This window comes from Pituophis catenifer, unplaced genomic scaffold, assembly GCF_029215685.1.
Source record: "Pituophis catenifer annectens isolate HBS135680 unplaced genomic scaffold, rPitCat1.0.hap2 SCAF_1, whole genome shotgun sequence".
Taxonomy (NCBI): domain Eukaryota; kingdom Metazoa; phylum Chordata; class Lepidosauria; order Squamata; family Colubridae; genus Pituophis; species Pituophis catenifer.
In genome coordinates, this window is record NW_027256881.1 from 97,869,216 (window position 1) to 97,897,058 (window position 27,843).

Genomic DNA, 27,843 nt, shown 5'->3' on the forward strand with positions numbered 1-27,843 from the left:
TAACTTTGAACAGCCATTAAACAAATGGTCCAGTGGTGGTTGCTACTGGTTCGCCCCGGATTGGGTGAACCGGTAGCAGTGGCGGGAGGCTCTGCCCACCTGCCTAGACGCTTCTGCGCATGCGCAGAAGTGTCACGCACACGCGAGCACCCACAATCGAACCAGTAGCGACGGGTTTTGAAACCTGCCCCTTAAATGGTCATAAGTTGAAAGCTAGCAGTACTACATTTGTGAAGTGGATGAACTGGATGTAAATCAGGACTGTAAAACTTGTAGCCCGCGGACTGGATGCATCACACGCTGGCCACGCCTACACTCGGTTTAGCAAAGGGGAAAAAAGTCATGATACATCACTTGATGCTGCCATGATGCCACAAGTTTGACACCCCTGATCTAAATCTATCATCTATATATCGTCTAAGGAAAATTATCCAACAAACCAAGTTTTTATTTGAATATTTTAAATGTGTTTATTTTTTAATACTGTCCAAGGAAAAGAAAGAAATGCAGTACTTTGCTTAACGTATTGAGCACTTTATAGTACAAATACTATTTCTTTATAAAGCCAGTGAAGCTAAATAAATCTGCTACACTTTGTAGCCAAACTTCAATTGGACAGAGGAATTTACAAGTTTACAATGTATAAATATAAATGTACATTTATATGTATATTTACATTTATAAAGAAAGTCAATTTTGCCTACTGGTTAAGGCATTAAGTTAGGAATCGAGTGATCGTGAGTTCTAGTTCTGCCTTGGATGCAAAAGCCATCTGGGTGACTTTGGGCCAGCTCAACTCACCTCACAAGATTGTTGTTGGGGGGAAAAAAGGAGGAGGAAAGAATATTAGATAGGATCACCACCTTCAGATTATTTATAAAAATAAAGGCAGGATAAAAGTAAATAAATAAAAATAAAAAAGCAACTCTATAAATCAGGGGTCCCCAATCTGAGGGCCGTGAGGGGATTGCAACTGGGTTGCAGAAACAGCTGGAGAGCATTGGGCAGTGGGCGAGCACCCATGCGCCATTCGCATGAGCAGCAGGCACACGTGCACGCCATTCGTGCAAATGGAGCTACGTGTGCATGCATGTGCTTGCTGGCCACTTGGGTGGAACCATCTCCTCCCCCCTGCTCCGCAAAGTCGGAAATATTGGGAAACTCTGCAATAAATAACGGGAACATATGCATAATATTGCATTATTCAAAAGTTGCAGAGTAGTGCTATTTTTAAGCTTGGAACCACTTTTAGAAACTGAGCGTAAGAGTTTAAATTATTAAAACGAAGGAAGCATAAACTATGTAAATAATAGCCCTGTCTTTATAACCATTTTAGTTAAACATTTTTTCTCCTAAATATTGCCTCCTCTTGTACACATACAGGATATGATTTATATTTAGACTCCATTTAATTATCCCGTTTTGAACAATTTAAAGGTAAATACTAGGCAGCCTACAAACACTGGGTAAGTCCTAGCTAGGCTGTGGAGGTCTGGATGGAACAAAGCAGACTGAAACTGAATCCAAAGGAGTTTTGTTTGTCATGAAGCTCTCCTGGTTTGCTTCAGACTCCTGCTAGGCCCTTTTGGTTGGAGACTGCAGTCAGAAGGGCCTAGATTCAGCTTTGGCAGATGCACCAGCTATGGCCCAGTCTCATGTTCTCACTGCTATCCCAATGAGCTTTATAAGGGGCTGCCTTTAAAGACAACTCACGATATGCAATTGGTACAAAATGCAGCAACCTACATGTTGGTGGCTGACAGCTACTTCAGCCATCAATATTAGAGGGTCTAGGTACAATTCAGGTTTCTGGGTATAGTTTAAGGTTCTGGTTTTAATTATAAAGGCCAATGTGAGTTGGCTCCTAGGTATCCCTAAGACTATCTCCTCTATAAGCCCATCCAGTATGTTTGACCTGGATGTTTTTTGTATGAAACTATATGAAAGAGAAGGGAGGACTTGGAAGCAAATCTTTTCTATGGTGCTTCCTCCACTTGGAGGTCCAAGCTGCACCTATCCTGGTGTTATTAAGGTTGTCAAGATGGATTTTTTTATGGAGTTATCTGCTTTACACAGATAGAGCTGGTGCAACTGATTATCTGACTTTAACGTTTAGGTTTGTGTTGGGTTTTATATTATTTCATAACTGTAACTGTATATTTTTGACAATTGTGTTGTTAATCTCTATGCCCTTCAGAATTGGTGGGTCTCTACTCTGTTTTCCAGATTTGATGGCATTTAAGCGTGGTTAGACAGTTAATAAACATATATGAATATACATACATACCTAAGTTACTTTTCCCAGTCTGATGTACTTTAGGCTTGTTGAAACAAATTCTTAAAATTCTCAGTCATTATGAATATGTTAGGTGGGAAGTCTGGGAACTTTAATATATTGGAAGGACACCAAGTTGAGGGAGGGTGGCCTATGATATAAAATTTAAGTTATTCTTATTGAACTTATATGAAAATTGGTAAGAGTTTCTTGTTTAATTTTCAGAGGTTTCAATGAACAGAATTTTTCAGAAAGGTGATTGTCAAAAGTTACTCTTTTTTTCAAGTCGCCACATAGGCTCCCAATCCTCTGGAGGAAGTTTGGAAAAAGGAGTGCATGGAGCTGCTAAAAAAAGGGTAAATTAGGAGGAATCATCATCATACCTGCTCCTTGTTTTCTAGCAGTCTATCAGCAGACCAGATATAACTACATATTCTGAACTTGTCATATATTTGGATTTGTTTTAAATCCAGCTAAAACACTAGCAAAGTACTTGTATAAAATTATCTGAATTTAACTAATTTTGAATGTCTACAGAGATTCTCAATCATCCAGGTCATGATAGTCCCAAAGGTGCTTTTTCAAGTGGCAACTGGACTTTCTTCAGTCAGAAATGAAGAAACTTCTTAGATGAGAAGTGAAACATCTTCAAGGAAAAAAACAAAGAAAGTCCAGTACTTTAATTTTGAAGTTACAACAGACGCTCCCCCTCAAAAGCTACTTGCAACCGATTTTCGAAGTTATCACAACCATGACATTCACTTAATGACTGTGGTGTTTGATTAACAATTGCCACAAAAAATAGGCAAAAAATCGGGTCTGGTCACATGAAGTCTCAACTTATGATTGACCATAAGTTCAGAGCTCGTTTATGGCGATACGTCAAGAACTACCTATATACTGATTTTGAGGTCAAGGAAAAATGTGAAATACAAGCTTTTACTAGCTTTAAAGTTATTTCAAGATCTGATTATGGGACTAGCTGAAGCACACAAGTTGTATTCAGGCTCCCACACTAATATGTAGTTGGGGCCATAACCTCTTTTGCCTTTCAGTTTCCTTGATAAAAAAAAAATGTATTTGCTGTTCTGGCATGAAAAACTGATTGAGGTTATGCAAGAGGTCAGAGTGGGAGGATATATTTGCACTTACAAATAAATCTTCCACCCTGAGTTTCTTTCTGTACCTGGCTAGCAGTCTCACAACAGGTATTTTGTTTTCTAATTTTGAAATGCTATTTTGTTGTTGCTGGTTTGGGGGGGGGGGGTGAATAGTCCGGAGGTTGCCAGTACCATGAATAGAAGCTGTGTCTGACATTGAATATAGGTTGGTTTTCAGGCTTACTGTTTCTCCAAGCACCTCTACACAGATGACTTTTTGGAGGTGTTGTCTATTCTGAAAGCAACAGTTGAAGGGTTTGCTTATTCATGCCTATGAGAAGTGTTTGATTATGGGTGGCTTTAAGTCAATATAGGCACAGCCAAGGAATAGTTGCTTTGATCCTGTTCTAAAAAATGATTTCAGTCTAGACATCAGGAATGGAAAGTACAATACTTCCTTCCACTTGTAGAAACAGAGTCTAAGTCTATGGTGTTTGGAATATCTCAACACTTATTGAGAACCTTCTTCCAGTTAAGCATGTTTATCTGTCTATCTATTGTTTGCCTACCTGCCTGCCCACTCAATCATCCATCCATCCATCCACCCACCCATCATCCATCCATCCATCCACCCACCCATCATCCATCCATCCATCCATCCATCCATGTATCTAATAATCAAAGTTCCTTAGGCACATATTAAGAAAAGCATGCAATCCATTGCTTCAGGAATTCCTTTCAACTCCACCTAGGATCATATGTCCAAGAGATCAGAGGGCTTAAGCTTGGAGCAGATGGTCCCATTCTAACAAATGAAAGCAAATACATATGTCTCAGGATAACGTTGCAGGATTCAATCTGGGTCAGTCACCAGCACCAGAGGTTTAGTCTTCTGAGCTTTTGGACTGGTGCTGGAACACATCCTCGGGGAACTTCTCTCTATCAGAATGTGGCATTTTAACACACTGCCCAACTTTCTCTCCTACAGGGATCCACTGGTAGAATTCTTATGATTGTTTTCTCTATAGCCTTTGGATAGATCTGACCAATTTTTATATCTGAAGTTTCTTTTGCTGGCCCCCTCCCCTAGCCACATCAAACTTGGCCTCATTCTCTTCTACTTTGGTGAATTATCACATCGATAAGCAGAGAGACAGGCCTAAGACCCTTTATTTATTTATTTATTTATTTTCCAAACACTCCTATAAGTGAAAAATAAGAAAATCTCTCTCTCCTTACACACACACACACACACACACACACACACACACACACAAATAAAATAGGAAGCAATTAATAACACAATACAGAACTCTTCATAACGCATTTCTGCTTCTTTTTTAAAATATATAGAATTTGCTACAAGGGTTTTCTCTGTTTCAAAATATCAGATTAAATATATAATTAAGGTGATACAAAATTCTATTGCCACATGTAAAATACTTAAAAGTCTTTTAAAAAATATGAAAACACCATTTCAGGAAAAGTGAATGGCACTGTTTCCCTAGGAATTGCCTTACACTACTTACAGATCAAAAGGAATTTATATAAATACTTATACTTTTTCATTTCCTCTATATATACTTATTTAAAAGTTAATCCAACTGAGTTCAAGGGGGTTTAATGTTTGTGGGTAAAGAATTGCAGTTTAAGTAGTTCACAAATATACTTCCTATTTTATGTAGTGTTCAAATTATTTTTTCAATCCCTGGCAGTAACTTTATGGCATGTGAACATGGATAAATAAGTGCATTCATGCCATAGAACATACACGATGACTGAACAATAATACTATTTATAGGTACTGGTTTCAAGTATTTCACTGAACAGCTTTCTCCTTGTACATAAATCTTTTGAACTTCTCTCCCCCCTATTGGTCTTCTATTTTTTTGTACTTCTGTACAAAATAAATACTCTGTAATTTTATTTTTTGATAAATATTTACAAATTAAAAATCAATATATTTTAACCCCTAGTGCCAAGAGATATGTAGCTACATAATAATTGATGCCAAATTGAATGGTATACATAGAGGTGTGCACAAACATAATTTTATTTTTTTAATCTATATAATTAATATTATCTAATATAAAATGTGCAATATAGAAGACAGACAGTATAAAATTAAACTATGTAAATAAATAAAAGCAGTAAAAGCAGAAAAACTTAGAATGCAGATTTTTTTCCTAAAAATTCATGCCATATGTATTTGTCAACCTCAGAGAAGTCTAAAGACTCTTTCCTAAATATTTTGGGTCTAAAGAGTCTAAAGACTCTTTCCTAAATATTTTATATGCTTGGTGTTCAAGCAGCAATTATCCTTTTCAAAGAAGATTCTAAGCTAACTGCAAAGGAACAAGGGAGATTTCAAGCTTGTTTCATCTCTAGAGATATACAGACCTATGGAAGGCTGACTAAGTGATAATCCTGATAATGTCTAAAGAGAAGGCCATGTTTTTGTTTTTTAAACCTTTCATCCGCATGTTTTCCTATTACTCAAGCATTATATTATACCCAAAGTTCCTTGCCCATTGAATCATACAATGTTTCAGGTATTCATTTTCCAAATTCAGTTTCAACAACATTTTATAGACCTTGGCAATAATGTGTTCCTTATAAGACACAGTACAATTTCAAATCCACTTTTTGCATTTTCAAACCTCGAACATTGTTTAATCTAAATTAAATACTTCCTTCAGTTGTGAGTATGTAGGCCAGTGACAAACACATCCTTCTGATTCCAACTCTTTTGACTTGAGATTATGTTCTTCTTGATTAAAAGATAGTATTTGACCAGACCAGTCTGGTCTGACCATTATTTCTTTTCTAAAAAATGCTTCCTTGTGTGACATCAGGAAAATTTACACTGAACTATAATTTAAAAGAAAATTTCTACAAAATGATGTATCTACTGGTAGCATCTGATAAATTGGCAAAGATACATAAAGGTATTTCAAATGTATATTGGAAATTTAATTATAAAAAAGGAACTTTTTATCATCTTTGGTGAATTTGTGATAAAGCAAAGATATATTGGGGCCAGATTCATATTTTAATGCAGAAGATTCTTAAAATGAATATAAAATTAAAAGCAGAAGTTTTTCTTTTAGGATTACTGGACAAGGAACTTGGAAAAAAATCTGGACCATTGTTGATATATTACGTTGCTGATATATTACCCACAAAAATGAAATGATGTATCAATCCTCACAATGAAAGAATGGATGGAAAAAGTGATGGATCTAACAGAAATGGCTAAATTAAGTGTTTTAATCAAAGAAAAGAACATATCCAATTTTGTTCGTACTTTTGAAACCGTGTCTAGACTTTGCGCTTGAGATAGAAAAAGGTGAAATTTTGACTTTGGGATTTGCTGAGTAGATTCATTTATAGAGAACAAATTTCTCACTTAGCAACATAAATTCTGGACTCAATCATGGTTATAAGTCGAGGACTACCTGTATTAAATACCTTTGAAAAGTCTATGTTACTTTCCTCACATTGCAAATGAGAGTTGGTGAAACTTTTAGTTTTATCTTTTGTTAATGAAAATCAATGGAAGTTAAAAATGAAGCCAGTCCAAATTCATCCATGACTTAAGCTGAACATAGTTCTGCACCGTGTTCCCTTAGATCAGTGTGGTCTCTGCCAGGTTTGCAAAAATTTAAAACAATGTCACTCTTTTCATTATTATTATTTTGTTTGTTAAAAATATAGGGATATTTTATGAAAAATTGTTTTATGTTCATATCTAATAGGTTAAATATTGTCAGTTTTGAATATTATGTATCCAATACATAAATAATCTATGAATGCATCTATTTTAATATAGTAAGTATCAATAAATTTCACACAAACAGAATTCCATACAAATGAAAGATTTCTTGGGGTTCTCCATAATTTTTAAAAGTGGGAAGGGGCCCTGAGAGGAAAAGGTTTAAGAAACATGACATTAGACACGGCCTATATCTTCTTACATTTATTAAGAGACTATTTGGGAGATCCAAAAGATAAAGAAAGGGGACATAGACACAATAGGAGCCTTGGTGGCGCAGCGGACTAAAGTGCTGTTAAGTACCACTTAGCTGCCAGCTGCCTGCAATTACTGCAAGTTCAAATCTCACCAGGCTCAAGGTTGACTCAGCCTTCCATCCTTCCGAGGTAGGTAAAATGAGGACCCGGATTATGTGGGCAATAAGCTGACTTTGTATATAAAAAACACTGCTTAGGGGGGCCCGAAAGCCCTACTAAGCAGGTATATACAAAAGTATGAAGGCTATTGCTTAACGCATTGTAAGCCGCCCTGAGTCTCCAGAGAAGGAGGCATATAAATTGAACCAATCAATCAATCAATCAATCAATCAATCAATCAATCAATCAATTCTCTTTACAACTTTCAGAAGTGATGAAGAGCTTACTTCTAAACTATGCAGCAATTCCATCAACGAATTCCAAATAACAAAACAGATGTTTAACCTAGTATTTTTTACTTCATTACAACACTCAGGTGTAATTACAAACAAAGAAGCAAGGCCATTCACTTCTATTTCATGGTAGAAAACATCATTTCCCTATGACTAGCATCTGAAATATGTTCAGTCTTCCAAACCTGAATTCTGGGTACAGAATTTGTTATTGTTTTATCATCTACCCCTGCTAGAATTGGATTTCACTAGCAAACTTCTTTTGAGAAATTTATTGGATGCAACTACAGATAGTCCTCAACTTACAACAGTTCATTTAGTGATCATTCAAAGTTACAATGGCACTGAAAAAATTGTTCACATTTGCTGAATAATCGATCGATTCACTTAACAGCTGGAGTAATTTGCTTAACAATTGTGGCAAAAAAGGTCACAAAACAGGACAAAACTCATTTAATATCTGCCTTATTTAGCAATGGAAATTTTGGGTTTAATTGTAATCATAAATCAAGGACTTGCAAAATTATTATTGCAAAATAAAACCTATCACAATAATATCTATGCAGTACAGACCCAAATCCTGGCAGATACAGAGGGAAAATAAGCAATGGCATTCTAATGATGACATGTTTGTTTGCAGCCAATAACTGGTCATGTAAAATTTCTTCTCTTGCAAGGAAGTATGTTCTGCTAAAGAGAAGCATGTATCATCATGCTGAACAGCACCCTGGGATGCATTGGGATGCATTGGGGAAAAAAAGCCTAAGTCAGTTTCTGGCAAAATACTAGCGATCAAAAAAATATTGTCATTTTTAGCTTAGCTTAGCTTAACTTAACTTAAAAAAAAACAACCCTTTAGCAAAGTAAATAAATACAGCGTCAAAAATAAACCTAACCTGATTTTGAAATACCAGAGATATAATAATAGTGCGAGCAGCTTTTCATGGGCTTTTAAACATGGTACGTCAATGCCAAGTGTTGATATATAAACAAACTTTGGCACATGTATTTCCACTGCACTTCTATTACCTCTTGACAGTTACATAAGTGGACGACAACCACTATGGTGAGAAAGTCAAGTCTTGGTTAGACAAACTAGAAGAAAAGCTAATCTTGTACTTTGCACTTTCCATGTTGTTTCCAGTTTTGATGGACTACACCACATGGACATGGAAGCGAAAGAGGGAAAGTACTGAGATTTGGTGGAAGATATAAAAATAAGAGACTGGAAGCAAGGATTTGCCTTTGCAAAACTCAACTAATTCAAAATGTTCTGTAGTTCATTTACAGTTTTTTTAAAAAAATAATATTTAAGGGGGGAAAGGTAATTCAATATATCCAAAGAAAACATTCTTTTCATTCAAAAAAGTGGATACAATGTAAATATGACATATAAAGAAACAAACAAGTTTCAGAATGGTTAAAATACACTAAAACAGGGGTGTCAAGCTCACGTTGCCACAGCGGCAACGTGACATATCGGGACTTTCCCCCTCTTCATTAAACTGGGCATGGGCATGGCCAGCGTGTGACGCATAACCCTGCACTAAAATGTCAGGAAGAGCAACAGTAGTAGTAGTACTGAGAAACTCTATTGTGTCCACCAAAAATAAAAAGGAACAATATTAGTATCTCATTTAAACTAACAGGCATGTAGTTTTGAAAGATACTTCTGAAAGCTACCAGCTAGGGATAGATAAAGATGTTACTTAAATGTTGAAAGTGGAAATGGTAGTATCAAAGATCCTTTTACCATTTTGTGCATGTCAGCAAAAGCTACAGAATGAAAATTACAGAGTGTAAATTAAAAGTTTACTCTGTTAGGAACATGACTTTTTCTTTGCCTCCATCTTACAAAGAGCTATAAGTATATGTTTGAAAAGTACTCTAGTTCACCTAAAGTTCTTAACAGATTTAGCTGGAAAAAATTGTTTGGCATTGAAAGTTGTCATCTAATAGAAAAAGTATAAAGATGGTCTTCCACATGTATTGTGTGGATTATCACTGTTGTATCTCTAATTACTTAGAAACCATAGTTTCATTGAGAATAATATTGCGTCCTGATCAGGTAGTCATCCTAAGAGGCTATAGACAGAGTGTAATGTACGCTGAAATATGAAATAAAATATAAAATAAATATGAAATATGAAATAAAAATGAAATAAATCAGTAATTGAAGCTCATCAGATAGCAGACATGAATTAATTGTTTCAGATGTCAAGTCCAATTCATTCCCATATGTGCAGATGCAAACAAAATATGCATCCATCTTACAAAATATAATAGTAATATGAATTTTACAGGGGAAATAATATTTTCTATAATACAAGGGAGTTCTTGAGAAGTGGGGAGGCAGATACAGGGCATTCAGTAAACACAGATCCTGATTTTGAAAATACACAGATATTCCAAATCTATCCTGTTTTTAAAAAAAACACATTCAAACACTGATTTATTAGGCTAGAAAAGAAAAGAGCTAAAAACATTTTGTTAAATACCTGAGCACCTGTTTACACATGGGGTGTTCTTCATGAATCAGATGTTTGCTGGGGACAAGGTTGAAAGACATGAATGTTTCTATTCATGAACTTTGCTACCTGCTGAAAAAGTGCACTTTGAGAAATAGCTCCACAACAGTGATGGAAGATTTCTCTTAATTATGTGGTTTTTGAGGAAATATCTTGAACCTTTTTACCTCCAAGGAGACTGGAATTAGCCATGACCTCTCCTATAGTTTCTAGTCAGGATGTCACTGGAGAACACACATCGAAGGAAAGCAAGATCCTCATTTAGAAATAAAGGGGAGGAAAGGCTATTTTTTGTTTGTGGATCAGCATAGTCATAAACCAATTTAACCAAATACTTATTTTACCACTTGGATGTATATACATAGATTTCAGCGTCAAAAATAAAATTAGGGGAAGTAGGGCGTTTAAAGGTAAGAAGAAAATTAATATTCGCTATCAGCTTAAAAAAAAACAAAGACAATCTACTTGACCATTTGTGTTTCAAAAACAGACTCTTTCCAATATTTATTATTATGTGACTCAAAGGAGTCTTTCTTTTTATACTGGAAAAGTTTCAAGCATTGCAGTTTCCACAAATCTCCATCTTCCACTCACCTTCTTTGCTCCTCATAAGAGAGAGAAGAGAACTAAAGGGTTTTGACAGATTGTGCTGGTACTCAATCTCAACTGTGGTGCAGACAGAAAGAGAAATGGAAGTAAAGGAAGACAGATAGTAATCTGCAATTTGTGTCTTTGTTTTCTGTTGTCCCATCAACAGATCTATCTATGATGATGGTCAATTGATGAATTATCTATCCAAATGACTGCTAGGTGGCAGCAAAGAAGAATTTTCCATCTCTTGGCTGCCATCTTGAAGTCAGGATTCGGGCAGCAAAGATATAGCCAGTAGACAAGCATTCCTGAAGAGCTGGAGTTTGAAAACGGGATTTAACTGTGGAAATCTATGTGAGAGCTTTACACTATCCAAGAACATAATATAAGGAGTGGAAGTGAGAACTCAGGACTTCTCTGGAAGCAGCAGCCAAAGGGAAAGGAATTCCCAACCATGCAGGCTACAGAAATACAAGAACTGAGTCCTTTCCATCACATGCCTTGAACCAAAGGCTGGTCAGTTTCAAGGCTTCACAGTCTCCAAGTTGACCAACCCATTTCAAGAAGAAACTCAAAAGTGGTTGTTTTTCCTGTAGACAAAAGAAGACTGAAGGGTGAGTAAAAAGGGGGAAGTCCCGCAGAAAACCTTCAAAACCTACTGGAGTCTTAAAACTCCTGCTCAGCGCATGTTTTTAGGACCCCTCCCTGGTGCACATCAATGTGCCCTGTATTGCTTGCATGCAATATCTTAAGGTGGGACAAGGTAGGGAAAACATCACTTCCAAAGTGTGGCACTTCAGGAGGATAATGAGACACAGTATGAGGCATGTGCTCAGGGAACAATTAAAGCAATGTCCATACTGTATGGCAAAATGGCTGCATAGATTTGCCCGCGAAGAAGCAAGTGGCCTTTCTTCCTTCTATATGTGGTGGCTATAACTGAATGCTGTTTAGTATTCTGCTGAAAGACTGAGATTATAGAGGGTATTAAAACTCATTCACTTTGGATCAACACAGGTTGTGTGTATAGAAACTAAATATGTGGACTTTTCATCCCAATTTAACTTCTCCACATGCAAAACATAATGATACAAATGTTGGTCATTTTCCAGGGGTTTAGAGCTCAAGATACAGAGGTCAAAATATTTTAAATGAAAAGTCATACAAGCAGATCTTAAATTATTGCCAGGGTCTATCAGTGTTGTGAAGAGTTAAGCTAAAATTCAGTTGGCATCAGTGGGACCAAGTGGAACCAAGTCACAACCAGATCTTAATCTGAAAAATCAAGTATGGTACTGATTAAAAAATATCTTAATAGAAACAAAAATTACCCGTAGCAGGATAACTATCAATCAAGCCTATCAAAAGAAAGGATATTAGAAAGTAATCTAATTGTGATTCAAAAAAATTTCTAGGATTAATTCTAGTCTGACCATAAGGCAAGTGATGGAAGACATATTATTGGTCTTGGAGACTTAGGGGTCAATGCTAGGATTAAAGCTTTCTGTTATGATATCTTTTTACTATATTCTCTCCTGCTTACCTGATATTCTCAGCCTGAGCAACCGTGTGTATTCTATGGGAATGGAATAACAAATGAGTAGTGATGAAAATAGTAAAGCAGAAATGGGTCCAATCAGGCAGAACTCCTAATGAGGTCATCTTTCCTATTCTAGAAGCAGAATTTGGCACATCCTATTTTGGATTATGATGGCATCACAGGAAGAACCAACATCCAAAAGAATCTGTCTACCACGGTTAAACCCACCAGCTCTTCTATTCACATAAACTGATAAAAATATGTATTTTAATTAAGCAGTTCTGTGTATATTTAGGAAACTAAGGACATTATTTACTTTTTAAATATAGAAATGTAATGCATATGTTATTTAAACTAAAGCCTCAGCATCATAACTGGTTGCAGGTAAACAGATTCCAGAAAAACAGCTATGCTATTAGAAGTTGGATGGATGTAATAAAAATATCCTTACACTAAATAAAGTGCTATGATAAGGAATCACCCTAAATGACCACTCAAATTATGTGTTTAATGCCAAAAATTAACAAGTCTCTCTTTCTTTGTTGATGTTTGGTATGAGCTTTGAATATAGGATGTAAATAATTATACTTCTTTTAATAAGTATTGCAGTGTAGGTTTTTTTCCCTCAGAAATCCCACTGAAGTTACTATATCCTGAATTTATTTTCAGGATTGCAGCCTTGTAAGGCATTCAATAGACTAATCAAAGAAGACATCAATATGTTAGAGCTGATACCAGTAAAATTAGATGGGATTGCATGATCATCCAGCAAAAGCACTATAGCTGCAATTTAAAATAAAAATGAGATATTTGAGACTTCACTTTATCCGTAACAGCAAGGTATTAATCAATATAGCACAAAGCTGCTATATTAGCTGGGTTAGGGAACTGTCTCTGAAGGTGACAACTCCGCCAGCTGGGATTCCCTACCGGGGCTTATGGCTATGCTATGGCTAGCAAAAAGATACTGATTATCAGGCACCCACAGAAGTTTGCATAGGTAGTCCTTATTTAGTGACCGCAATTGAGATTGGCAATTCGATTGTTAAACAAAATGGTCACTAAGTGAAACCACAACTAAGCTTATGATCTTACTTTAGTTTTCCTTTGCTTTACAGCTCTGTGAAGGTAGTTAAGTATGAGAACTAGTTATAAAGTTAACTATTTTCATCATCACTGTAACGTCAATATACAACACACACACACACACACACACACACACCTGGCAAATTAACATTGTTAGGAAGCTTTTAAAACTATCCAATTATCTTCTCAGTGCTGGATGGGTTAGTGAATGAAATATATCATTTACAACAGGGGAGTCAAACTCAAGGCTTGGGGGCCGGATGCGGCTCGCGGCATGCTTAGATCTGGCCTGCGGAGCTGCCCTGGAAACAGTGAATGACTGGCGTGAGGTGCCTCTGCCAGTGAAAATGGACCTCCTGGAGGGTTGCAGGAGGCAGTCGCAGCTGAAAATGGAGCTCGGCAGCCTGTTTTCTCTGGCAGAGTGCTCGGGCCACCATAGTCGCCCCTGACATGAGTGACGTCAAGCTGGCCATGCCCACCCTGGCCACACCCACTCCAACCCCCCAAGGTCAAACATAACCCTGATGTGACCCTCAATGAAATTGAGTTTGACACCCCTGATCTACAGTATATATACTGCTCAAAAAAATAAAGGGAACACAAGCAGAAGACATCCGAGATCTGAATGAATGGAATAGCCTTATTAAATACTTTGTTCTTTACATACAGTAGTTTATACACTGCTCAAACAACTAAAGGGAACACAAAACTACTGTATGTAATGAACAAAGTATTTAATAAGGCTATTCATTCATTCAGATCTCGGATGTCTTCTGCTTGTGTTCCCTTTTCACTTAACGGATCATTAAAATGTTCCTTTGTCACATAGTATTTTCAACAGCTACCATGTTATGTCTAAATTAAACATACTGTTCTGAAAAACAGCCCATAAATTATTTAAATCTAAATTTGTCGAGCCCAGCCCAGCCACGGCTCGACACATGAAGCATAAGGGGGAACATATGCATCGAGAACAAACCTCCTTATGAAGGATTGGGCACAGGTAGGTTGCATGGGGGGAGGTTGCACCAAATCACTGGGGAAAGCAGAACGCTGGACTGAAAAACGCCACGGGAGTAGAATTCGAATGGCTGAGATTCCTGGCACCAGCGGGTGACGCGGCAGTGGATAACGGAGAGGGAAAGGAATTGGAGGTAGCTGTTGCTTCTCCAATCAGCTGAGCAGTGCGTCCGAGGGTGGGGCGCGGGGCAGCATGTTCAAAAGGCACTGAGAGGCGGAAGCTCTCAGTGCCGACTTTGTACAGATAGCACTCGACTACGACTGAGACCCGTTTGTAGCAGACTTGAATAAAACAAAGTCACTGGTGGCGCAAACAATCTTGGCTTAGTGATTCAGCGCTTCCTAGCAGAAACGCAGCTGAGTGAGCCAAGAATTATCATAAATGAACATAAACAGAAATTTAAATATGTGTAGATAATGCTATTAATATAAATGACGTACTTTATAAAATAGGACAATAAATGCTGATTGTTTAAATAAAACCATAAAACATGACTTCTAAATTACTTAAATAGATAATAGAGTATGCTGTTGCACTGATGGAAGTTCAGCTGTCACTTGTGAATAAAGGAAGAAGTACTGGATAGCCACTTTCCCCTCTGAATACAGCTGCCAAGAAACACAACCGAAAGGTCCACTCACATTCATGTCCTAACTAACGAGCCACTACGAAACAAGAGTGCTGGATGAGTCAGATTCTGAGGTCATCCAAACTGGCGATTCCTATGTTAATCAGAGGTCCTGAGGAATCAATCTGGTCTGAATTGTGAAATTCCATTCCTGAGGTTTTGTGCTCTTTAGCTGTCAAGCATGTAGTCTATCACGATGGATCCTAAGAATGATGGGATAAATGATGAAAGCACGCAAATCACATCCACTTTACCCAGGGGTGAAATGTAAAATTTGTTACTACTGGTTCTGTGGGCATGGCTTGGTGGGGGAATAATGTGACTGGGTGGGCGTGGCCAACTTTTTTTTTAAAAAAACTTTTCAAAGCATTTTTTCTAACTCTTTGAAAAGCCTCTGCCGATCAGGCAACTCAGCTGGGATCATCAGAGACTTTTCAAAGCCTTTTTTAAAACCACCTCTTCGGCCAAGAGGTTGCAGAAAAAAATGCTTTGAAAAGCCTCTGACAATCCCAGATGAGCCACGCGATCATCAGAGGCTTTTTTTTTTTTACTTTTAAAAGCATTTTTTTGTCGGAAGAGGTTGTAGAAAAAATACTTTTAAAAGTAAAAAAAAAAAGCCTCTGATGATTGTGCGGCTCAGCTGGGCATGGCGGGGGGGTACAGGGATTTTTGCTACCGGTTCTCCGAACCACCTGCCGCCATCGTTACCGAATCAGGTGATCCAGTCCAAACCGGGAGCATTTCACCCCTGACTTTACCTCAATTTTCCTTAAGCCCGATGTCTTGTATTCTATATGCAATGGTCAATAATCCCTACTGTTTCCTGCAGCTATTACTGGGAATTGGAGAAGTTTTAATCCAAGATATCCACAAAGTATCAGGTTGCACTAAGGGTTTTCAAACAATTACGGGCAGGGAAAGGGCTAAGCTTGACATAATCAAAAAATAAAAGATGATTTAAGAATACAATCTTGCCCTGCTTCCTAAATATAGATTTGTCAGATTTGTATTTTTGATCAAGTATTCAGATAAGAAAAAGGGGAGAGGGAGTGCATTTTCTAAAACAAAAGTTATTACCAATCGCAAGCAGTAATACAAATAGTCCCATAATTCACGTACAAACCTACAAAAGAACTACATTTATGTCAGGTACAAGACTCAATTCAGGATAGGAGGGGAAGAAATGAAGTCAACATGGGTCTGTGTACTTTTGTCTTGACTGAATGCATGTACACAGAAACTATTAAACTTTTTTCTGTTTTGTTTGCTGTGAGAAATCTGTCAGAAATTTTTGAAAATAAAAAGCAGGAACACATGAAGCATTGACAGACAGTCCCTTCAGCTGCTGTGGATACAGAGGCCAAGTGTAATTTCTGCATTTATGGCATGATGGTTCCAATGTATTATAAACAATAAATCACAGATCAAGATATTGAACAGACCCTTGATCCTTCAACAGGCCTCCACTCATGATCATAAATGGAACTTCTACCTACTTAAATCCATGCACCTAATATTCAGAGAATGGAATATGAAGATTAGTTGGATTAAAGCACAGAGCAAAACTACAAATATGGCTTCTAGACAGGAGTGAAATCCAGCAGGTTCTAACAAGTTCTGGAGAACCGGTAGCGGAAATTTTGAGTAGTTCGGAGGACCCGGTTTGTGGGGGCAATAAACTGACTTTGTATAAAATATACAAAAGTATGAAGGCTATTGCTTAACGCATTGTAAGCCGCCCTGACTGTCTGGAGAAGGGCGGCATATAAAAATAAATAAAAATAAAATAAAATAAAACTGGCAAATACCACCTCTGGCTGGCCCCAGAGTGGGGAGGGAATGGAGATTTTGCAGTATCCTTCCCCTGGAGTGGGGTGGGAATGGAGATTTTGCAATATCCTTCCCCTGCCATGCCCACCAAGCCACACTCACAGAACCGGTAAGGAAAAATTTTGGATTTCACCCCTGCTTCTAGATAAGGTAGAGTAGGAAACTGTTTCGAGTAAGATGACTTCCTGTGCTATTCATAGGCTGAACTGCTGCATTTTTCAGAGTACAAGATGCACCTACCTTTTTTGGTGAGGAAAAGAAGAAAAAGAAATCTCCCTCTGCCTCTGAACAATTTTGCTTCCTTGCAGCAAACAGCCAACAGCCTGCTTTACTTTCATTTTCGTTTTCAGCATAGCTTGATTAGCACAAGGAAAACAGCCTGGAACACAGCCTTTTAAAAGTACTTATAGAATATCTATTGAGTTATGGAAAGCCAAACATTCAAAGGAACATGAGCCCACTTTCTCCATGGAAATGAAGGAGGTTGCTTTATCAAGCATGGATACATCATCATATGCATTAGGGCAGGACACAGTTACTTGAGTGTAGGATATAGTTACTAGGGCAGCATATTAAAAAGGGGTTCTATCAAACCTATTAGCAAAGCCATACCCTTCCTTCTCAAAGCATGAAAGAATCCGCTGATTCTTTCATATGGGAATGTGACATCCCAACACATGTACAAAATGCACGGATGCTTTGGCAAGTCAGTGCAGAGTTTGTGACACATCAGCATGATGCTCTTCTCCTCATTGTCCTCCCTGCTGCATGGCTATTTTAAAGGCTCTTCTTTGCTGGCTCTATTTCTATAAGCATGCACAATGCTTTGCTGACAGTCTCAGAGTCAGTATTATCTGTGCATGTGCATGCCTGCATTGATAGCCAGGGACAGTTTGAAAGAGGCTGTGTAAGCCTTTTAAAGAGTACTGCTAGTTAAATGCATCAATAAGGAGTGATTCACTTGTGCCAGCAGAGTTTCTGAAGTACTGTACCTCTTCCAAATACTTTATTTGATAAATAAATTATAAAATGCTTTATACAGTCTAATAGCTGCACCCTTCTGATTAAGTTTTTCTTCTCTTTCAATCACTGGGAATCTGGGGCGTGGAGAACTTATTCTGATGGAATGTGTCCCTTCCTATTTAAAAATATGTACGGAGCAAAAAAAAAAAACCCCTCTAACAGAAAAGCAAGAAACTGCCTATTTCAATAGGATAAACGAGTCCCTGTATTCCCACAATTCAATGCTAATGTTTTGCAATGCTCCCTTTTTAATGCATTTCTGAATGTATTACTAATAGGAGAATGGAGAAATGGGAAAAAAACCTTTTTCTCAAAAATTTGGGGAAAGCAAACATGAAAATGGATGAGTTAGGCTTAGACAAACTACACTAAGGAAATCAAACTAATCTTTAAAGATTGGTGTAATCTTTATCATACCATATTTGCTGGGATTATCTGACAATCCCCCTCCCTCAAAATAATAATCTAGTCCCGGTATGGATTTCCCACTCTTTTCTTCTTTTGCTGCAGAGGAAGGAGAAATTTCAATCAAAACAAACCCTAAGTGTTTTAAGGCACAGGTACTTGCTGACGATAAGCTACCAACCTCTTCTCAGTTTTAGTACAATTGAAGTAAATTCATGAATGGAGTTTAGCATCCCAAATAATAATAGAAACCCAACCTGACACAACATGTTTGGCCAAGAAAACTTTCCACCATAATTAGCATTTTCTTGGTTTGAAGGTGGAGCTACCACACAGTGCAACTTCATCACCGAAGGCACAAACAGTATAAATGACTCAGGATGTTCCTTGAAATAACAACTTCTGCTCTGCACACCTGTAGTAGAAGGACTCATGAGCCAAGACTGCTCCACTACACATTTGTAATTCTGCAACATGCTGGTATGCTACAATTCTATCTGGCTTGGCTTCCAAGACCTCTAAGTGGGACAGAAGCTTTTCATGTGCACACTAATGGCACTTGACAGTATTCTAATTACAGTTAGTACAGAAGGCTTACCTGTGCCTAAGTTGCTAACTGGGCTTGTTTTCTGAAACAGGAGGAGCCAGTGTCTGCTTTTGGAAACTTCAGGGGGATTATTTGGAGACAGGAATGGCAGCTTTGTAATTTTCTCCTCTTTTTCTTTCTGAATATATTTCCATACCATAAGGTTATTGTGCAGTTCATGTTGAACATGCAATAAAATATAACTAGATTTCTGATGCTTAGTATTCCTACATTTTTTAAAAAATATTTAAAGCCTGTACTCCAATGAGTTGCATTGAGTCAGAATGTTTATGTGTTTACTTCAACTTTGTAGGGATAGAAAGAATCCAAAGTTCAATTCTCCAAATATGTACACAAATTGTATTTTTTTTTTACTTCCTTCGATGAAGAGTGGATTTAGGAATATGAAGTTACACCTATCCTTTCTGTTGATGCTGCTTTCCATGAACATAGTCTGGGGTGATGAACACTTTTATCCTGAACAACATCAGAGACAACCAAGTGCACCAATCAAAGGACCACCTTTTCTGCCTTTCAACGTAAAAAATCCTGGTAAGTGGTATTTGCTTCTTAAAGTGAATTTGTTAAGAATGTTGGTGATAAGGGTTGATAAAGATACTTGCTATTCCATAAGAGACAAAAGGTATTGGTTTTTTAAAAGGTAAACTACTCTTGTTCTTTTTAAGATACTTACCTCAATTATCACCATAAAACTGAATACAGAGGAATAACTGCAGGGAAATAACATATAGGACATTAAACGTTTGAATGCTCTGTCTAAAAACTTTTCAGGACCATGCATAGAAAACTAAATTGTTAAGAAAACCACTTTGATACGCTATCTTTCCATGAGAAAAATTTCTATTATGTTTATGTTGGTGGCATGTTTAAATATACATGCCACCAAATATTTTAAAGTAGTTCATCCCAGAGAGGGAAGATTGTGTGGTTTTTCAAAACTCACTATTTTATTTATTAGACTTTCACTCCACCTTTATTACTTTATAAGTAACTCAAGGCGGTGAACATACCTAATATTCCTTCTTCCACCCCATTTTTCCACAACAACCCTATGAGGTCGACTGAGCTTAGAGAGAGAAACTGGCCCAAAATCACCTAGCTTTCATGCCTAAAGAACTAGAATTCCCAGTATGCTGGTTTCTAGACCAGAAGCTTTACCACTACAAAAAAATGGCTCTTCAGTTTTATGATCAGATGTTCATCTGTTGCACTGATGAAGGACTAGAAAGCAACACAGAACATATTCTAAGGCTTTCTAATTGTGATTTTAAAACATCTTCTCCAGACTATACTTTTGCAGTCTAATGTTCAAAAGGTTCAAGGCAGAACAGGGGAAACGCCAACTGAAAACAATTTTTCACTTCCTTTCTTTCTCATAACATAACGATTACAATATAAAAGATGTACCAACAGCAACAAGTGCATGAAAATACGATCAGTAGCACCTATCACTAAAACTAAGTTCTGAGATTTCTCGCAATGATTTTGTTATCCATCCCACTTCAAAAGAGCAGCTAATAATAAAATGGAAAATAAGATAATTTTCTTAGCGTTAATACTAAGGTTTTAAGCAAAAGTTCAATATATATATTTTCCAATTCAAATCTTTATTGTCAGTGCACAACAAATGTACAATGAGATTGGCTGAGCTCCCTCAGTGTGAGCCCACCCCACCCCAACACAACTCAGTGAAGACAGAAAATCCCAAACCCAATAAATCATATTAACAAAAAAAACCCTAGTCTTATTGCACCAGTGTGAACATGTTACACATTGTGCTGGCCCTCATACTACATAGTTATGATGTTATTTCTCATTCAGAAGTCTGACAGCCCATGGATAAAAACTGTTCTTCAGCTTGTTTGTGTGGCTGGCTATACTTCTATATCTCCTTCCCGATGGTAAGAGAGTAAAGAAGTGATGACCAGGGTGAGAGTCGTCCCTGTAAGAGTTACAGAGTTTCTTCTCTGTAAAACAGGTTCATTGACAGCCACAGAATATCTAATGTGACCGCTAGGTGGTCAACCTTCTAGAAAACTAATAGACAGCCTGTGGAACTTCAAAGGATGGTGAATTGCAAGTCTCTGGATTTAATGGAAGCTGAAGGTCAACAATATTCGGCAACCTACCATACAGACTTCTCTATTGTCCTGTCCTGACATTCATGCATGGATTTAGCTTTCCATTTATTTAGGTAATGCTATTTAGGAAGTGAGTTTACAAAGGAATCCAAGAGGATTTAATTTGAATGCAAAATCCAAGCACTTCATTCAGTTCAGTGGAAATATAATCTCATTAATGAGAGGTTATTGCGATGCTGAAATTTCACATTTCACCATAGTAACAGGAATATCAGACATGAAATCTTTATTTTTTTCTGAAAAAGTTCCAAATTCAGGTTTCATTATATGTTCTAATTTTGATGGAGAAATTCATTTCTTAGATAGATCAGGGTAGGAAGGAGTTGCATAAATCAAATAAATAGTTCCATCATCACAATCATCACCACCACCTCAGGTGGGGTACTTGTAGCTCTCTGGATAAATCCCTTACAATGTTTATTCTTCCTTGCCATTATACCATGTTAACTGAAGGCACTAAGAATTGTAACGTCTAGAGGATGCTAAATAATATGGCAGACTTAAAAGAAAGGAACTTTTCTGAAATATCCAGTAGTGAAATTACAGTACACAAAGTATTTAAAAAGTTTTTAAATTACAGGCAATTCTCAGATTTCTTTGTAGGATGCTATGAAGATTTTTGTTCAGATTCTTAAACTGCAATTCCATACTGACTCTTCCGTACTCTTGCCATTTTAAGGGAATTAAAGCTTAAAACAAATTGTTAAGGTTTAAACATAAGCATTTCTAATGTGGTTAGGCAGGAGTCTACTTTGGAAGCATGAAGGTTGAGAAAGTGATGCACAACCCTTTGCCTGAAAACCATGCCTTGCTTGAGTTAATAATTGTCTATCCCACTGGCAGGGGGAAATGAGAATGCATCACGCCAGAATGCTGATTAGGGAAATCTGGGAGTTGAAGTCCACCCATTTTAACGTTGCCAAGTTTGAAAAACATGAACTACAGCATGACAAGGAGGGTGAGGATCGCCCATTGCAGCTCCTCTCAGCATAGCACCAATCTCAAGGAAGCCTCGATTTCTCAAGTGGGGAGGAGTCAACAGTGACTCCTCCCACAGAGGTGTGTTTCTCCTCTGCTGGCAAAGATTTGCTCCTGTCTGCTAGAGACAGCAGGACTTAATCTAGAGAGCTTAAATTAAAGGAGCATGAATTTCAGTTTAATATTATTTGGGATGCTTCTAACTCAGATACTCAATTCCTTTCTAAAGGAAGTAGCGGTTTTTACTGCCTGAGCATCTGATACTATATTACTACAAAGCTATGTGAACAGGGCTGATACTCAGGAATTGGTTGCATCCTGAAACAACATTCCCAGTAATGTAACGTAAGTAATGTTAAAATCAGTTTTCAAGTTCTAAATCAGGGGTATCCAACCTTGGCAACTTTAAGTTTGTGGATTTCAATTCCCAGAATTTCCCAATATGGTTGGCTAGGGAATTCTGGGAATTGAAGTCCACAGGTTTTAAAGCTGTCAAGGTTAGACACCTCTGTTCTAGATGCTAGGTATCCTACTGAGCTTTATTGCTTTTTAAATATTTGTAGATATGCTAAATTTGGACATAGGAAAATTTTTAACCTGTTCAATGAAGTATTATAGTCATATTATAATGTTCATAGATTCATGGGATTTTTTTGTGCAGCTCCTGGAAATAATTTTCACAAGGCATATTTAGATACAAGTTAAAATAAGACCAAATAGATTTCCTAAATGCACAAAAAGGTAAACCTATCTCCTTAAAAATACTTATTTAAGACTAGCAAGAACGGATTAGCTCTTCCCGATGCCCAACTGACAAAGATGTGAAAAATGTGTATGCGGCTTTGCTATTTTGTAGTAAGCTCAAAGAAGATTTATCAAGAGAATACATCTTAGTCATTGTAGGGCTATGCTCTTCCCAACATAAATACTGAAGCAATTACACAAACCCCTTAAAACATCTACAAACGTTTACACCATAAATCATTTTACTTACTTGGTTTGTTATTGCTGCTCCCTTATGTTAGGTTTGCCAAACATGATTCCAGTATTCTGGAGAAGTCTCCGGCAAAACATTTGCTCAAAACTTTCCATGGTATCCAAACAGATGCCTTCGCTAAAGTTTTTTAGTAGTTCTTTTCTTTTAGGAAAGTTCTTTCTGTTAACATTTGAAATTGTGCATTGGAGAAACATAACTTCATACCCAACCTGAAACTTTCCATGTCTGTTAAGATGACAACTCCCAGAATTCTAGTGACTATGAATTTTGGACAGTAATCCAATAACACAGAAGGCATCTGGTTGGGAAAGCTGGTTTAAATTATGAAAAATGTAATAGAATCTTGAGATCAAATCTATTTAATACACACACACACTCACAAACTTGATACATACATATATGATGTATGTTGATGAAGTCTGTATTTATGTCCACAGATTCTGTATTTCTCTGCAAAGACACATTCCATTTTTTTCTACGGCTTATACATGGTTGCATGGCTCCCTCTACTGGTTTAAAAATACCAAAAAACCTGCATTAATATTAGAAACTTAAACATAAACATACTGAAGTTCCTGTTCCAAAACCACATAAGAGTAGTCCATTCTGAATTTTTTTCTCTCTTTTAAATAATAGAATAAAATTTTCAGAGGCTGCATTAAAACACAAGGATCACGTTCAACTCACTGAATACCACTTTCAGCAAAGGTGACATAGGCCTTTGGGTCACTTATTCTCTATCAGACCAGCCCATCTCACAGGGTTCTTGTCGGGAAAATAGGACAAGGGAAATAGCGAACATTACATTCACAACCTGGTTGCATCTAGTAAATAAATACATAAATAATAATATGTGCACTTTTGCTTTCAACTGAGCTTTGCAAATGAACTTCAACAAGATTACTCTCCTAGAATTGGCTCTGCCCTTCAGCAGAATGTTTCTATTGCTGGAGAAGAAAGGATGGCGGATTGGATCTCAGAAATTCTTGGACAACCGACACATTAACCAGTCTGTCCCTGTCTTTATTCTGGCTGAACCACATCCCTTTCCTTTCTTCCTGGTGGAAATATCATGGCGAACCAAGTACAGGTAGTCCTCGAGTTACGACCGTAAAGGAGCCTGCCCATCACAGTCGCAACTTGCGACAGTCAGTTTTATGATCTTTGTGTGGCAGTCTTTATGTAAATCACCACGGGCATTAAGCAAATCAACAGTTCACTAGGGATGCAATTATTGCTGAAAGCCAGAATAAATTTAATAAATAAAGGCCGGTTTTAGTCAAAACCATCGTTAAAATTTGGTCATATGGTAGCAGGATGCTGCAAACGGCCGTAAATGCGGCCTGGTTGTCAGGCGTCTGAAGTACAGTCACATCACTGCACAGGAGGGTGACTGTCAGATTTTTTAATCCGGATTGTAAGTATTCCTCTAGGTACGTTTGTGAACATCAAACAATCGCTAAGTGACCAGTCGTACTCTGAGGACTACCTATGTGGGAATAAAGATAATCTTTTCATATCAGGTGCCATATGCTACATAAATAAATCATATCAGGCAATTAATTCTCCTGAGACACTGCTACACTAATTTGTTGTGCCCAGGTTTCGTATGATTTAACTTCTCCAATTAAAGAGATTATAATCATTCACACAATCAAGGTGCTTGTGAAACTTGCCTTCTTTCTCTATATCAGAAAAATGTAGGCAGGTTTAGAAGAAACAGAGACTCAGGCTATTACACTTTCTCTGCTTCAATGAATCTGACTCCAAACGTCTCAAGTGCAAAAAAAAAATGTGCTCATCAAGCATCTAAGGAACACGACATCAGCGGCCGACAAATGCTTTACCAACAGATCTGTGTTGTTTTATCACAAAGATGAATTTTACTGTAGAGATTTTCTTTCCTATGAGAAAATGCTACAGGCTCCAAAATACAAACAGTCCATTAAAATCATGAACAGGGAGCAACCCTCAGCCTTTGCCACATCTTAAACGTTTTGAAATTTCATGCACATTGAAGCCAATGAGTTTCTTTCAGCTTATTTTCATGGAACCTTCATTAAACCTTCACTATTTAGCCTTTTTTTTTGCTAGCTACCCTGTTTTCCCCAAAATAAGACATCCCCTGATAATAAGCCCAATCGGGCTTTTGAGCGCATGGCAATAAGGCCAAGCGTTTATTTCAGGGTTCCAAAAAATATAAGACAGGGTCTTATTTTCGGGGAAACATGGTATCAGTGCAACTGCGCTTTTGTTTTTTAAGGTCAAAAATTATTCAAGCTTCCATCCTTCCTTCCCTCCCCCCCTCCCCAAATGACTCAATATGACATGTAAACAAACCATCATATTGTTATAAGAAATGACTGTAACTGAGCTATGTCTTAAGTGGCATAGGGTTTTTTTTAAATAGACGTTATTAAAAAATAACAAGTGTTTGAAGTCAGTAAAATGAGGACCCAGATTGTTGGGGCCAATATGCTGACTCTGTACACCACTTAAGAGAGGGCTGTAAAGCACTGTGAAGCGATATATAAAGTCTAAGTGCTGTTGCTACTTGTCCTTCTGAATCATTTAATCTCTATAGGATGTTAACTGTCTTAATGCTGGTTTAGTTTCACAGGCAAGGGGAGAACAAGGCCCACAAGGCCCGCCAGGCCCCCCTGGCCCCCGAGGCTACCCAGGATCACCAGGAGAACCAGGAAAACCAAGCTATGGAAGTCAAGGGCCTCCAGGACCTCCAGGACCCCCAGGACTTTCAGCAGCGGGAAAGCCAGGAACTACAGGCTTTCCAGGAAGACCGGGAGACAAAGGACACCCTGGTGAAAAAGGAAGCATGGGGCCTGCTGGTCTTCCAGGGCCAAAGGGTCCCCCTGGAGCTCCTGGTCCTGTGGGAATTTCGATGGCGGGGAAGCAAGGGCTCCCAGGACCCCAAGGAGTAAGAGGCATCCCTGGGGAAAAAGGTGTTCCAGGCGCTCCTGGTATTAAAGGGCAAAGGGGAGAAAATGGGCATGGGGTTCCAGGTCGCCCAGGGGAGAAAGGCCTCCCAGGGCCACAGGGGCCTCCAGGACAAGCAGGGATAGGAAGGCCTGGGGAAAGAGGGTTTCCGGGGCAGCCAGGTGTTAAAGGGGACAAGGGTTTACCAGGCTTACCAGGTCCAGTTGGACTTCCAGGTCCCCAAGGCTCTCCCGGGAAACCTGGAATGCCTGGAAAAGGACTCCCTGGGTCAAGTGGGTCACCTGGCCTTGCAGGAACCCCTGGGGCAAAAGGACCTCCAGGTCCTCCAGGCTCAACTGGGCCCTCTGGTCTCCCAGGATTTGGAAAACCAGGATTGCCAGGGATGAAGGGAAACAGGGGGCCTGAAGGACTCCCTGGTAGTCCAGGAGCTAAGGGAGAACAAGGCCCAGCTGGTATCCCTGGGAGACCTGGACCAGGTGGGCCACCTGGGGAAGCAGGTTCTCGAGGGCTAAGAGGTGCCACTGGCGCAAGTGGCAGACCTGGGCTCAAAGGGGAAAGAGGCCCAACTGGTCCGTCAGGATTCCCGGGTATTAAGGGAGAAAGAGGCTTGCCAGGATTGGAAGGCAGATCAGGGAAGCCAGGGTTTCCTGGATCCAAGGGCCATCCAGGTGCGGCAGGATTTAAAGGAGATCTAGGCCCCACTGGGCCAACTGGTTTACCTGGACCAATGGGCTCACCAGGACCCAAAGGTGCAGCAGGAATCAGTGGTGGGCCAGGCTCTAGAGGATCACCTGGTACACCTGGTATAAGGGGACCAATTGGTCCTCCAGGTATTCCAGGACTCCCTGGAGGCAAAGGGGACCCAGGTGCACCGGGATTACCAGGTCCAGCTGGAATTTCATCGAAAGGCACAGATGGACCTATGGGACCACCTGGTCCACCAGGTTCCAAAGGCCATCCTGGAGAGCCTGGATTGCCAGGCCCTCCAGGCCCCCCTGGTCCTTCAGGGCAAGCCCTGGCAGGAGTGCCAGTTATAAAATCTGGTGCAACTCAAGGTCTCACTGGCAGGCCGGTGTCCGCTTTCACTGCCATTCTCTCCAAAGCTTACCCTACATCTGCTACTCCTATCCGATTTGACATAATTTTGTACAACAAGCAACAACACTATGACCCCAGATCAGGCATCTTCACCTGTAGAATACCAGGGCTTTACTACTTTGCTTATCATGTCCATGTCAAAGGCACACATGTTTGGGTTGGCCTGTACAAGAATGGCTCACCCATCATGTACACATTTGATGAGTACAAGAAAGGATACCTTGATCAGGCTTCTGGAAGTGCTGTTGTTGATCTCATGGAAAATGATCAAGTTTGGTTACAGCTGCCCAACAATGACACAAATGGCCTTTACTCTTCAGAATATGTCCATTCCTCCTTCTCAGGTTTCTTATTTGCACAAATGTAATATTTAGCATAACAGAAAAATGCATCCAGGTATATGTGTGTGTATTTCTACATATACAACGGAATTAACAAAATTACACCAAATACAACAATATTTTTCTAAAGTTCATAATGCATATGATTTAAAAAAAAATTAAAAAATTATTCACAAGGTACAATCACACTGTATGGCAACACTGAGACATGCATTTTACTTGCCCACATACTGAAAAGCTAATTAAGATTATTTCTACCAAGATTATTCCTCCCC

The 27,843-nt window shown here is 38.4% G+C and overlaps 2 protein-coding genes across 4 annotated transcripts in view; one reads left to right on the forward strand and one right to left on the reverse strand.

Annotated features, from left to right (window-relative positions):
• NT5DC1 (5'-nucleotidase domain containing 1) overlaps window positions 1–27,843 on the reverse strand; it is a 76,066-nt gene that overhangs the window by 38,879 nt on the left and 9,344 nt on the right. The gene's annotated exons all lie outside the window — the stretch shown is intronic.
• On the forward strand, window positions 19,385–27,594 carry COL10A1 (collagen type X alpha 1 chain). Its single transcript, XM_070953186.1, has 2 exons — window positions 19,385–19,589; window positions 25,787–27,594. The coding sequence occupies exons 1-2, from the start codon at window positions 19,385–19,387 to the stop codon at window positions 27,592–27,594; spliced, it is 2,013 nt and encodes a 670-aa protein (XP_070809287.1).